This window comes from Oculina patagonica, chromosome 13 (assembly GCF_052425735.1).
Source record: "Oculina patagonica isolate OP01 chromosome 13, crgOcupat, whole genome shotgun sequence".
In the NCBI taxonomy this organism is placed as follows: Eukaryota; Metazoa; Cnidaria; class Anthozoa; order Scleractinia; family Oculinidae; genus Oculina; species Oculina patagonica.
Window position 1 is genome coordinate 12,813,540 of NC_135770.1, and position 15,206 is coordinate 12,828,745.

A 15,206-nucleotide genomic window follows, 5' to 3' on the forward strand; every position below is an offset into this window, starting at 1 on the left:
GTCTCTTTTCTTACTGCGTAACGATCTTGTGGCGCCCACGGTCATGGAGCCTGCGGCTACGCCAAGCGCAACAGGATACCAGGGCTAATCGCGTAAACAAAAAGATCGGACAACGCATGGCAAGCGCCACGAAATAGATTGAACATTTAAATTGTTAAGGATACTAGCCAAAAGTAATCATTTTTTAACTCCGTTATTTATTATCTCGATACAACAATAGTTACACGTATTGATCCTAGCTACGAACCTAGTTACAGTGTTTATATATGTTTATCTTCGTTTTCATTGGTTTTGTAATCGGACCTTTTAGCGTCCCCACGCGCATATATAAGCCGCGTTTAGCGTCCTTTTAAATAGAGTTTTGCAAGATTCGAGTTTATCACAAGTACTTTCGTTAGACGTATTCTTAACCTTTGGCACAAGCGGGACCGATATGTAAGTAATTTCTTAATTTGTTTAGTTTTAATCGCATAGTAATCGGGCGAAAGTACACGAATGAACGTTTATTGTACAGCTTTAATTGATTTATAATCGCAAAATGAGTAAATTGGATCAAACACTTTGTGGATCATGGAGTGAACGCCCACCATTGAAAAATAGCAACTTAAGTACTTTGGGCTGTAAATCAGCCACACGTATCTATAGTGTATTTGTTATGTTAGAATCTTGCTCGTTTACTTTTTAAATGTAGTTTATTCTAGTTTGTTTGTAATTTTAGCCGCATTATTGTCGTTTAAAGTACGTAGTTTTGGGCACGCGTTTTGACCATGTGTTACGCAACGTTTCATCTAAATTGATTAGAATTTCGTTATATTGTTAATTTTCAGTTTACGATCGTTTATCCTTGATCGTTGATTCTTTAATCGTCGCAATAAATCGCCGTTAACCGTCAACTTTGGTTTTCCGTGGTTAATTTGCACCTTCGAAGACGACCCGTAAGATAGTCCCATCACCTCGTTACCACACGCCTTAAAGCGACACGCCTAGAAGTTTGTTTTGTTTTTGATTTCGTTTTGGCACAGTCGCTGCAAGCGCCACAGTAAAATATCGTGGTTACATTCGCCAATGGTTATGAACATTTCTTAAACTTTCTTATTCGTTTGGAGCTTCGTTTCCTTGGCCAAACAATGAGCATTGCTAGCGCACCAGCATTCCTTGGTAACGACGCGTCACCTGATCCGGACTTCGAGGCGACGCCGCAACTTGAGCCACCCAAAAGCGTGACAGGCGTGGAGCCATTCCGCTTGAAAAAATCTAAAACAACAGAGCGAAGTAGAAAAATGACGGAAAGGGGAATGGCTTATCATTTAGAAATTAAACTGGCAAATCGAAACTCTGCCTATAGAAGATTGAAACAACAGATGGAGAAAATCAATGCGATGCGTGACTCGCCAGACGCGCCGATAGAACAATTAGAAGAACAGCGCTTTCATCTGGATCGTTTCAAAGATGAATTTGACGTCGCGCATAAAGAGCACGACGATCTGTTAGAATTTAAAGAAGAAAAAGAAGCCTCGTATCGATGGTTTGATATCCGAGACCGAGAGTTCTTTGAGTGTAGAATGAGACTTTGTGAACGAATACAAGCATTAGAAAGAAAATCTAGCCGAGCACCATCAACGAAATCTGGCCACAGCAAGGGGTCCAAAGTGTCTGACAGGTCTAAAATAAGTTCGCGTGGTTCTTCTTCCACAAAACACCTTTCGCTTGCCTTAGTGGATGCGGCAGCTAAGGCTGCAAAGCTACAGGCTGAAATGGAATTTCTCGAAAAGGAAAAGGAATTAAGAAGATTGCAGCTTGAAAAAGAACTAGCTATCGCAAGCGCTGAAGAAAAAGCAATAAAGCGAATTCTCGAAAATGAAAGATTAGCGGCCGATAAAGAAGAGTTAAGTGTCAAAGGCGTCAAGCAGGAGTTGAAACCGGACGAAAGCGACCAAAACATTAAACAAGAAAGAAGTTTTACTCCCAACCCGCTTGCTCCTGCATTCGTTTCTACGCCATCTCTTGAGCCTCTGAGACCAAATTCTGCGCCGCACTTCCAGAACAGTGACGTTAATACAACACTTCAAGAATTAGTCACCTTACAAGCCAAGCAAACAGAGTTGAGCTCGTTAATAATCAATCAGCAGAAGATTACCAACCTTCCGGTAAAAGAGCCGCCTGTTTTTTCTGGAGACTACTTTGAATATCCAGCCTTTGTCGCCGCCTTCGAATCTATCATCTGCAGTAATGTGCCTTCGAACAAAGATCGCCTTTACTTCTTAGACAAATATACTAGAGGGAAAGCCAACCAAGTGGTAAAGGGATTCTTGGCTATGACTTCAGATAGCGCATACGAAAAGGCTCGCAAGATGCTAGACGATCGCTTTGGCAACCCCGTCCATGTCGCAGAGGCATACAAGTCCAGACTCAGAAACTGGCCAAAAGTTATGGAAGGAGACAGCAGTGGCATTCAGGACTTTGCAGATTTCCTCGTGCGCTGCGAAGAAGCAATGAAGAAAATGCAGTCCACGGGAGACCTGGATTCCACAGAAACCCTCCGCCTCGTAAGCAGCAAACTGCCTTCGTACTCTGGGGTGAAATGGTGCCGTCACGCCCACGATATACAGAAGAAAACAAAGAAAATTGTCACCTTCAGCGCCTTTGTTAAATTTGTCGGCGAGGAAGCAGATGTAGCAAACGACCCCGTGTTCTCGCCAAATGCTCTGAAGGCCGATAGAAAGAAACCCGATAATCAGATCAGGTCTGGGTGGAAAAACAGACAGAAGAAAAGAGACGATAGCAAGCAAAGTGCAAATACTTTCGCGACGTCCACTACTCCACCACCGAACAGTGTCGTCCCGCCGTCGCCAGCGAATCAGGCAGCTCAGGCCTGCCCCCTTTGCGATGGTCGACATGCTCTCGCCAAGTGTAACAAATTTTTGAAGAGCTCAGTAGATGAGCGCAGTGAAATCATCCGCAGTAAAGGTCTTTGCTATGGATGCTTTAAAACAGGCCACTTGTCCTCTGGATGTATCAATCGATCTACTTGTGAAGAATGTGGAAGACGTCACCATACTCTACTTCATGGCGTGAAAAGGAGAACGACCGCAAGTAATCCGCAAGACACTCAGAACACTCAGCAAGCTTCCAGTGAGAAACCACCGGTCGCAGAGTCCGCTAGCTCAAACCTTATCAATGTAGCGCACAGTTCAGCTGCAGAACCCGCTGTGATCACCAACTGTCGAATCATTCAAGTCATTCTGTTTCACAAAGAGAACCCAGAGAAAGAAGTCAAGGTTTATGCTCTCCTAGACGACGCAAGCGATACAACCTTCGTCACCACCCAAGTTCAGCGTAAACTCGGCATTGAGGATGTTGAAACCAGTCTTGATTTGAGTACAATGCTTGGTCGTGAAAGGATAACAGTGAAGAGAATCGATGGTTTGGTAGTGCAGCGTCTCGATAAGCGCACCGAAGTTGAGCTACCAAAGGCGTACGCAAGACAAAGTATTCCGTCCAGACGAGACCAAATACCAAGACCAGAAACCGTGAACAGCTGGCCACACCTTAAGAAAATTCAAGATAAAATTCCACCCTACGATGAGAATGTTGAAATCGGCTTGTTAATTGGTTGTAACTGTCCCAAGGCGATCAAGCCAACAGAGGTGATACGGGGTAAGAGCGAAGAACCTTACGCAGTTCGCACCTTGCTGGGATGGAGCATCGTTGGACCAGTTGCGACGTCAGACACCCCTCTTGATGACCACGCCCTAGATTCCACCTGCAATCGAATCATAGCAAGAGAAGTTATCCCTGGAACTAGAGACAGCCAGTTTAGCTTCGTTTTCAACGGGAAAACAAAAGAAGTAATAAACCCTTCTGCAATCAGACAGATGTTTGAACTTGACTTCGTAGAGCACAAGAGCAATTCGAAGCATGGACTATCCAAGGAAGATAGAAAGTTTATTGAGATTGTTGAGCAGGGAGTTCACCAGTGTGAAGATGGCCACTACGAGCTTCCGCTACCTTTGAAGAATGAAAATATTAACCTTCCTAACAACAAGACTGCTGCGCTTCGCCGGCTTAGTCAACTTAAGAGAAGGTTCGAGGCTAAAAACGGCCAAAGATACTATGCAGACTATGTTGAATTTATGAAGAAACTGATAGACAGTGGATACGCTGAAAGGGTGCCGGAGATGTCTGATTCGGAGCATAAATCAAGCGATCAAGCTCAAACGAAGCATAATGTTTGGTACATTCCTCACCATGGCGTCTACCATCCCAAGAAACCTAACAAGATTCGTGTAGTCTTCGATTGTGCTGCTGAGTATGAAAGCGAATCGTTGAACAAGCATCTGCTTCAAGGCCCTGACTTGACGAATAACTTGACCGGTGTGTTGTGCAGATTTCGACAAGAAACAGTCGCTTTCATATGTGACATAGAGGCCATGTTTCACCAAGTGAAAGTGAATGAAGAGTACAGAGATTTGCTACGCTTCCTCTGGTGGGAAAACGGTGACCTCACGAAGCAACCTAAAGAGTACAGAATGACGGTGCATTTGTTTGGAGCGACCTCGTCCCCAGGCTGCGCAAATTTCGCCTTGAAGTCAACGGCAAACGATTTTGAAAAGGAGTTTGGAACCACTGCCGCAGATTTCCTTCGTAACGATTTCTATGTTGATGACGGCTTGAAGTCTGTTCCGTCGGTTGATGAAGCCGTAAAGTTAGTCACAGATGTCAAGCAGATGTGCAACAGAGGGGGTTTCCGTCTCCACAAGTTTGTGTCTAACAGTAAAGAAGTCATCAGAAGAATCCCAGAGCTTGACAGAGCAGATGGCGTAAAGGAGTTGAATCTAGATCTTGACTCGCTTCCTTTAGAGCGCGCGATTGGAGTTCAATGGTGTGTTGAGTCCGACTGCTTTCAGTTCTCCATCGTGCTACAAGACAAGCCGTGCACTAGAAGAGGAATTCTTTCAACTGTTAGTTCGATTTTCGACCCACTTGGATTCGTTGCTCCGCTGTTGTTGGATGGAAAGTCAATCCTTCAAGAATTGTGTCGTCATGAAGTAGGCTGGGACGATCCGATACCAGACGAAATTAAAGTGAAGTGGGAAAAGTGGAAAGCAGATTTGTTACAAGTACAGCGCGTCTCGATCCCCAGATGTTACAAGCCCGAGAACTTTGGTCGAGTAGTAAACGCACAACTCCATCATTTCTCGGACGCGAGCGTCAAAGGTTATGGTCAGTGTAGTTACTTGCGACTCACAGATGAACACCAGAGAATTCATTGTTCCTTTGTTATGGGCAAGTCGAGAGTTGCACCGCTGAAACCCGTGACCATACCTAGACTGGAGCTTACCGCCGCCGTGTGCTCAGTAAGGATCAGTCAGCAACTTCGCCAGGAGCTAGAATATCACATCGACCAAGAATACTTTTGGACAGACAGCAGAGTGGTACTTGGATACATAAGCAATGAGAGTAGGAGATTCCACGTGTTTGTCGCTAACAGAGTGCAGGAAATTCAAGAAAACACTTCTGTTGATCAGTGGAAGTACGTTGAATCGAAACAGAATCCAGCAGATGAGGCTTCGCGTGGTATGAAAGCACAAGAACTACTAGATTCTCGATGGATTACCGGACCAGCCTTTCTTTGGGAGAGAGAAAACCAGTGGTTAGCCAGCAAAGAAGAAGACTACAAGCTCCAGGGAAGCGACCCTGAAGTTAAGAAGTCTGTCGTCATGGTAACCGCAGCAACGATGCAAACTGCGCAGACCCATTCAGAGAAGTTCAGCCTTGCAGAAAGAATAGAGTATTTCTCTGACTGGAATCGTGCGAAACGAGCAGTTGCCCTGTGTCAACGCTACATCAGATGTTTGAGAGATCGCGTGCACAAGAAGCAGGGCAGCCAAGAAGAAACACGACAGCTAAAAGTCAACGATTTGAAGAGCGCAGAGTGCGAAATTATCCGTACAACACAGAAGAAAGCCTTTAAAGAAGAGATAGCAATTTTACAGAAGATGAAGCAGGAGAGTACTGATCCCGTCAGTAGAGACTTTGCCCAGCAGAGAAAGGTGAACATGAAAACATGCAGCTCGCTCTACAAACTTGATCCATTTATAGACGAAGATGGAATTTTGCGAGTCGGTGGTCGTCTCAGACGTGCAAGCCTGGCCGACAACATAAAGTTTCCCATCATCCTGCCGCGTGACAGTCACGCTACCAAGTTGATCATCAAGCATTTTCACGAACGTACACGGCATCAAGGCAAAGGGATGACCTTAAATGAGATTCGATCAAATGGATTCTGGGTGGTCAGCGGTTCGTCAGTAGTCGCCAGCCTGATTTCGTCCTGTGTCAAGTGCCAGAGACTACGCGGAGCAGTACAGGAGCAAAGGATGTCAGATCTACCTGAAGATCGCCTTGAGTCTACACCACCTTTCACTTACTGCGCCGTGGATTTTTTTGGACCGTTTATTGTTAAAGAGGGGCGCAAGGAGCTAAAGCGCTATGGTGTCCTCTTTACCTGTATGGCTTCGAGAGCTATACACCTTGAAATCGCCAACTCCCTCGAGACTGACTCCTTCATCAATGCCTTGAGGCGGTTTATCAATCGTCGAGGTCCCATCCGCCAGCTACGGAGTGACCGAGGAACAAACTTTGTGGGAGCTCGTAATGAACTGACCCAAGCCCTAGCCGAGATGGACCAAGAAAAGATCAAAACAGAACTGCTAGAAGAGCAGTGTGATTGGTTCTCCTTCAAGATGAACGTTCCAGCTGCTAGCCACATGGGGGGCGTTTCGGAGCGACAAATAAGATCAGTGCGCAACGTCCTCTCATCGTTATTACAAGATAACGGAAAGCAGCTAGATAATGAGTCACTTAGTACTCTAATGAGTGAAGCAGAAGCGATAGTCAACAGTCGCCCCTTGACAGTCAACCAGCTTGCTGATCCAGATTCCTCAAGCCCATTGACCCCTAACCATCTTCTGACGATGAAATCGAAAGTCGTTCTTCCTCCACCGGGTTCATTCCAGCCAGCAGATATGTATTGCAGAAAGCGTTGGAGACGAGTACAACACCTTGCGAACGAGTTCTGGACCCGCTGGAGAAAGGAATTTCTACTTAGTCTTCAACAGCGTCAGAAGTGGACACGCCCTCGGAGAAATTTACTTGTCGATGACGTAGTTTTGATCAAAGATGAAAATCTCCCTCGAAACGCATGGCAGCTCGCGAGAGTATCAGCCGTCTACCCCAGTTCTGATGGTCAAGTACGCAAGGTTCAAATAGCTCTTGCGGATAGCTGTTTGGACAACAAAGGAAAGAGGGTCAACTCAGTGCGGTATCTAGAGAGACCAGTCCAGAAGTTAGTGCTGTTGATGCCAGCGTCAAAGAATTGAAGAGATCCGGGGTAATTCCCGGCCGAGGAGCCTTTACAAACATTGAACTGAACTGTAAATAGAACTTGATTAAGTGATAATTTGAACATTGATAGGTTAATTAGTGAAATATGATTATTTCAGGGGAGCCATGTTAAGGATACTAGCCAAAAGTAATCATTTTTTAACTCCGTTATTTATTATCTCGATACAACAATAGTTATACGTATTGATCCTAGCTACGAACCTAGTTACAGTGTTTATATATGTTTATCTTCGTTTTCATTGGTTTTGTAATCGGACCTTTTAGCGTCCCCACGCGCATATATAAGCCGCGTTTAGCGTCCTTTTAAATAGAGTTTTGCAAGATTCGAGTTTATCACAAGTACTTTCGTTAGACGTATTCTTAACCTTTGGCACAAGCGGGACCGATATGTAAGTAATTTCTTAATTTGTTTAGTTTTAATCGCATAGTAATCGGGCGAAAGTACACGAATGAACGTTTATTGTACAGCTTTAATTGATTTATAATCGCAAAATGAGTAAATTGGATCAAACACTTTGTGGATCATGGAGTGAACGCCCACCATTGAAAAATAGCAACTTAAGTACTTTGGGCTGTAAATCAGCCACACGTATCTATAGTGTATTTGTTATGTTAGAATCTTGCTCGTTTACTTTTTAAATGTAGTTTATTCTAGTTTGTTTGTAATTTTAGCCGCATTATTGTCGTTTAAAGTACGTAGTTTTGGGCACGCGTTTTGACCATGTGTTACGCAACGTTTCATCTAAATTGATTAGAATTTCGTTATATTGTTAATTTTCAGTTTACGATCGTTTATCCTTGATCGTTGATTCTTTAATCGTCGCAATAAATCGCCGTTAACCGTCAACTTTGGTTTTCCGTGGTTAATTTGCACCTTCGAAGACGACCCGTAAGATAGTCCCATCACCTCGTTACCACACGCCTTAAAGCGACACGCCTAGAAGTTTGTTTTGTTTTTGATTTCGTTTTGGCACAGTCGCTGCAAGCGACGGGTAAGCGAAAGTCAAATTTTGCTCCTCTGCTCCCTGTGACCTGAGTACCAAATTTTGTCGGCTTGATGGCTTAACAAACATTTCTTACCCATGGTACTCCACTGGCTCGCTTCGCGCGCTTGAGCTCTGCTATAATTTGCAAAATAATACTACGTTGTGCTCTGTCTGCACCGCCAGGGGGTGAAAAATCAATTTTGTGAAGAAGATCTAAAAAAAACGCAAAAATACGTAGGTTTTCCGCAATGAGGTAAAGGTACACCTTGTTTTGCCATGATACTACATTTTGTTTGTTGTTTGGTGCTTTTGTTCGGAAATCTTCGTTGTAATTTGCAATGCATTTAGGGACCGTTCATTTTTTATGGGGTAGGGGGGCTGGTGGGATTTGACAGACAGTTACTGTTATATATAATGGCCCCCCCTTCTTCAGCGGAAACTTTTCCTGCCCCCCCCCCTCGAAATCCGATTTTCTTTTCGATGACCCCCCCCCCCCCCAAAAAAAAAACAATACTCAAGTGAAATTAAAATTTATCAAGCGTTATCACTAGAGAATGTATTAGTTGTTCAGTCATAATAACAGGTAAACTACATGTACATTCCTCCATAAAGCTGACACTGCCTTGACCGGGAAAATTTGAATTTTCAGAACCACAGGAATGTTATTTTGGGCATTCTGGCAAGACTTTTAACTAATACAGAAGCCCCTATTACAGCACTTAAAAGTATAATTATTTTCAGTGACCCCCCCTTACTGACCATATTTTTTTGCCTGGCCCCCCCTTTGAAGCCATATTTTTTCGCATGGCCCCCCCTAAAATCCCACCAGCCCCCCCCCCCCTTCCTCGTAAAAAATGAACGGACCCTTACTTTATTCTGCACTGAATTACCTCGCTTCTGCAATGTATTTCCTGGAAATTGCATTTATCTTAGCCATAAAAACAAGATGGGCAAGCATTATTATGATTCTCACTTTATCGCCTGTTTAATAATGGTTGAAATACATAATTTGTTAAATAATACTCGTTGTGCTCTATTTGCATAGTTTCTAACCATGTAGGGGGTGAATTTCGAAATCTAGTAGAATGTCATTGTTCTGCGTGAAGGCAAGACTTGCTAAAGTGTTATCGCACCCAAAGGTTTTGAAGGAAATAGATTTGGTCAATCTGTGTAGCAAAGATGCGTAGATTAATTACGCGTTGGATATATCAAAATAAGAATGTTTGTTTGACTACTTTTTTCTGTAGCGAATAACGTGAATTTTCTTTTTCCTGCACTGAATTACCGTTTTTTTTTAAAAAAAAAAATACCTGTTTCCTGAATATTGCACTTTCCTTAAGCAATCAGAACTCAATATTTTTAAGTGTATTATTACGTGCCATAAAAACAAGATGGAAAAGCATAATTATGCTTCTTAGTTTACCGTCTGTTTAATAATGGAAAAATGCATAATTTGCAGAATAATACTACGTTATTCTGCATTTGTACCATTCCTCACCATGTAGATGGTGGAAAAGAACTTATGGAAAAGAAGGCAAGGCAAGACTTGCTCTGCGAGAGAAGGAGAGAACTTGGTTAAACCAAAAAATTTCACCCACGAATCAAGATATTTTTTTAGCGTTATAAGAAAACTAAGGTACGAATGTTGAATTACGAAAGTCTTTGTGTCGTTGTAAGTATGAAAATTTTGAAACCGAGAACAGTGAAAACTGTGAAATGATCGCATGTTGAAACACTACATGTAAGCAGATGGGGTAAAATTAGATAGCCATGCTGTCATGTCAAACAGCTCACTTGTTCGGTTTTGTTCTCCACGGTTCTCTGACGCTAAAAAAAGAAAGGGAAGAAAAGAAAAGGAACAAGATAGCGCATAGCTACAAAGAAAGAACCCATCGCGGTTTCCTGCTATCCCGATAGCCTTTTTTCCCCCGGATATTTGTCGGTCTCAAGTTACTCATGTAGTCTACGTATTTTTGAAAGTTCGCAAAGAAAATATAGTTTATTAAATACACCAACTCCAAGTCTGCTTGTGTAATTATTTCCAAGTGTTTTTGCGCCCACCGGTTTTGATAATAATAGCCGGATTTCGCTACTTTTTGTAAGATTAGCATTTTACTTGTTCAATAGATATATCGATATTAGGATGCTGGTGTCGACTATTTGTTCCCGTAGCGAATAACATGAATTTCCATTCTCCTGCACTGAATGATTCTTTTTCTGCATTGTGTTTCTTGAAAAAACAAAAGCATTATTATAATTCTTTGTTTACCGTCTGTTTTGCAAAAGTTAAGACATTTCTTTGTTTGCTCCCTTTCTTATGTAGGGGGTGGAAAAGAATTCATGGGAAACATTTCGTTGAGTGCCATTGTTCTGTGTGTAGCCAAAACGTGCTCTGCTGAAGGAGGATCATTTTAATTAAACCACATTCCACAATCGAGTTAAGATAGTTCTAACGTGAAAAGAAAACTAAGGTAAGGATGTTGAATTATGAAAGTTTTCATGTCTTTATACTATAAAAATTTGAAACCGGGAACTGCGTAAATTGTCAAATAATCGTAAGTTGAAGCACTACATGTGAACAGATGGTGTAAAAACATATAGCCATGCTGACATGTCGAACAGCTCACTTGTTCGGTTCAGTTCTGCTAGGGCTTTTGCCTAAAATAAAATAGCATAACTCCCATGAAAGAACTGTTATCCTTTCGGCTATTCCGATTGAATTTTTTGTGGCGATTTGTTGCTTTTAGGTTACTAATATAACATTCGTAGTGTCGAAAGTTTGTTATGATGAAATACAAAGTAAAATACTTCAACTCTAAGTTGACGAGCGTCTTACGAATTAGTCGATATATCGATAACAGTTAGATTTAGCCAGGCCCAAACGCGGGAGCTCAACAGTTAAGTTTCTAATTGCGATTATATTAGTTCTGAATTTACGTTATGATACCGTTAAGTCCGTTTATGAGAGACGCCAATAAACGCGACATTATCAACTCTGTTATTGGTAAGAAATTGTAATTCGTCATGCCTAAGATAATTTGTTTGTAATTTTTCGAGTGATACTCGCTATTAACCGTTTTGGTTTGGTTGAATTACTTTATTCAGGTCGAATTGTGCTCAGTACTTTAAAGGATTGTATGAAGACAATAAATAAATTTCGTTCGTTTTTGGTAAGCAACGTGTGGCAGAAAAAGCTTTAACTCAAGGAACCAGCGACGAAACCGAAATTCGTGTACCACTCTAGATTTATGCGTATTAGGTTTCAATACTTACTAATAAAAATGCATGTAAAATAAGAGCAGCTAGACAATAAATCTGTTAATACATGTGTTGATGTGTAGTGTCGATGAGTAGTTTTACTCGTTGTATTTTGACTTGTTTACGGGATTTTTCTGCAGTTTTTGACATAAACAGATTTCGTCAATGCATGTGGCAGAGTTGGGCAGCTTACGCGTTCCGTAGTTACATGGATATTAAAATGTTGGTTTCGACTGTAGCGACTGAACAAGATGAATTTCCTTTTCTCTACACTGAATTGCCTTTTTTTGCACAGTGTTTCCTAAAAAGTTTACTTGTCTAAGGCAATGAGAACTTAGTGATTTCTTTCAAGTGTGTTATTATCAGTGTCCATAAACACAAGATCAGCGTGAAGAGCACAATTATGTTTCTTAGTTTACCTTCTGTTTAATAATGGAAAAATGCATAATTTGCACATAATACGACGTTATTTGACATTTGTATCGTTTCTCACCATGTGGAGGGTGGAAAAGTAATTATGGAAAAGAAGATCTCTTTGAATACCATTGTTCTGGGTGAAGGCAAGACTTGCTCTTCTAACTGGGGTCATTTTGATTAAACCACATTTCACCCACAGATCAAGATAACTCCAGCATGAAAAGAAATCTACGTTAAGAATGTTGAATAATGAAAGTTTTTATGTCATTGTACTATGAAATGTTGTATGGAACCGAGGACAGCGGAAAATGTGAAATGATCACAAGTTGAAACACTACATGTAAGCAGATGGTGAAAATTAGATAGCCATGCCGACATGTCAAACATCTCACTTTTTCTGTCCCGTGTCTCAGGATTTTTGCCGAAAAATAGCATAACATCAAAGAGAAAACAGATTTTCAGCCAGCTATTCCGATTGCATTTTCTGTGCGAAATTGTGGGTTTATATTTTCTAAGGCCCTCCCGGGAAATATAGTTATATACTTGAGCTCTAAGTCTGCTTTTGTAAATTTTTCTCAGTGTTTTCGTATCCAACGTTTTTGACATTGAAAGATCTCGCCAATGTCAGCGGCAGAGATAAGCAGCTAACGCGTTCAATATCCATGTCAAACAGCTTACATGTTCGGTTCCGTTCTCTTAGGGTTTTTGCCGAAAAAAGTAGCATAGTTCCCAGGAAAGGTCCGATATCCTTCCGTCTATTCCAATTGCATCTTTTGAGGGGATTTGTCGGCTTAAGGTTACTAATGTAATCTATCAAAGATTCGAACGTTTGTTAGGGAATATAGTTACATATCTCAACTCCAAGTTCACAAGCGCCTTACGCATTCTGTAGATATATCGATAACATTTAGATTTTTTGTTAAGAAATTGTCATCGCCAGTTCTATACTGAGTTGGGTTCTTCGCTTACATGTAAAAAATCAAGACGTTTCTTCAACAAGTCGATGTAGCTTCTGTCAATTTTCACAGCTTGGATTCTGCCTATTTTCATATTTCCAGCAACTGTTACTTTCTGCAACCTTCGGCTCTAAACAAAAGAAATGGAAAAAGAACTCGATTTAAGTCAGTTTAAAGCAGTTTTTCATTTGTAAGGGAATTTTTTCATTTGCAGTTTGTAATTTGCTAAGTGGTGCTCGCACTAACGGAGCAATGTTGTTTCTTTTTTTTTTTTGTTCTTTTAACCGTTTTTGTTTAGTCGAGTAAATTTATCAATGTGCAATGTGCAGCAGAAAAATTCTGAACTCAAGGAACTCGCAACGAAACCGAAAATGTTTTGACCTTAACCCTCGGACGTACAAGCAAACTCATACCCCCATCATCGTACAAGGGGGGGGGGGGTGACGTGGATGGAACCCCTCCCCGGGTTTTCGTTATATTAAGGCGTAGCGAAATTATTTTGCTCTGAGAAGAAAGCCCTTAGCATTCTCTACAAGATGACATAAATTTAATTGGCTGTGACGTCATAAGAGCCGCCATCTTGGATCCGCCATCTTGGATTTCAACATTTTCTTAGAAAGTCACAAAATAACGGAAATTGATGCAAAATCAAGCTAGAATGCTTATGGAATGTAAAAAAAAAACAAATCTTGCACTTCTGTTTTAAAAAACTGGAAAAAATCAAGAAAAATGTTAAAAATGACGATTTTTGGCAAGACCTGCTTGTATTTATGACGTTGCCATGGCAACGTCATATACCATGGACACATGGTTGACATATCAACATTTCCGCAAAGGATGAATGAACAGCCACCGAAAGTTTAAGTATTATAGGGTAATTGCTTTTTTCAAAATTGGGAAAAAACCTTACGGGGGGGGGGGTGGCATCCACCCCCCCCCCCCTTGTACGTCCGAGGGTTAATATTGGTGTACCACTTTCAATAATATACATGAAAGAATTTCTCGAATCTGATTGGCTTAGAGAAATGCAGTTTTTAGTCAATTCGATGTAGAAATGAGTTAATTCAGTGCAGAAATAAGGAAATCCAGTGCAAAAAGAGAAACAAACAGAGCAATCCGATTGGTTAATAAACAAAGGCACCTACAGAGAGCCAATCAAACACTCCCATGCGATCTGAATGGCGCGAAGTTTGGATCTGCTTCGAGCGAGTAGAAAAAAAAGTGGCTGGCGTTTTGAGCGCAGTAGAGGACCTGAAGACAGCTCTTATAAGTACCACAACGTTGAAAAGCACTGGTCTTTATTCTAGAATTTTGAAGATCAATCGTAACTTGTTGTTCTGTTTATGTAACACAATGGAGGATCATTCGCTTGTGCTCGGGGTTCGAACAAATTTAAATCAAAATAATGTCTGCTCTAGGCAAAGAAATCGCTGTGCAGACTGCATGCATAGCCGCATTTGAAGGATTCTGCGTGCACAGTTTCACGTCTGGAGAACTTTTCGCTTCTCGGAGAGAATGAAAACAACTGAACAAGGAATGTTCATTTTTGGGGAAGTAGAACATGTAACAAATGAGCTCTTGCCATCTCTGGAGCTGCCAAAGCTTTCGAGTTGAAAAACTTGCACGTAAACTATGTGTGCTGAGCGTGTAACTGTGTATGATGAAAGTGTTCGGTGATTTTACAAAAAGGAAAATACGTTTCTTTCATAAGATTTTAGCGTGTTTATGGACGGTTTCGTTTGACAATATTAAACGCTACCTACAGGCTACAGTGAAATACTTATAAGCAAAGTTTGGAACGCGCGATGTATTTTTGTTACACGTTTATACCGGTTGAACGTATATTGAAATTGCATGTTTTTTGATACTTCTGATAATTCAGAAATAATCCACTGTAAATGACCTTCATTGACCTGGGAATGTTCTTGAAAAGTTTAGCCATTTGTAAGTCCGCCATTTTGAGATATCGCCAATTTAGTGGATCCTGCTTCTGGTCCAATCGTAAAAGCATGCAAACTCGCCGAGTATCTCCTCAAGTCAACTCTTCAGTCTATCAAGGCCCGCAATTCCTAACCCTTGGTTAGTTAGTGAACCTATTGATCGATGACAATCACTTATGTAAGGTTGGGTTCAATTAAAGGCCGGATTTGGAGACCTGGCGTTAACGCATTTCGTTCTTGAGCTA

At 41.4% G+C, this 15,206-nt stretch overlaps 1 protein-coding gene across 1 annotated transcript; it reads left to right on the forward strand.

Moving 5' to 3' along the window:
• The first annotated feature begins 1,127 nt into the window (after positions 1 to 1,127).
• LOC144636953 (uncharacterized) lies at positions 1,128 to 7,379 on the forward strand. The gene has a single exon (XM_078496147.1). It carries the CDS (start codon positions 1,128 to 1,130, stop codon positions 7,377 to 7,379), a length of 6,252 nt encoding a protein of 2,083 aa, XP_078352273.1.
• Positions 7,380 to 15,206: the final 7,827 nt, after the last annotated feature.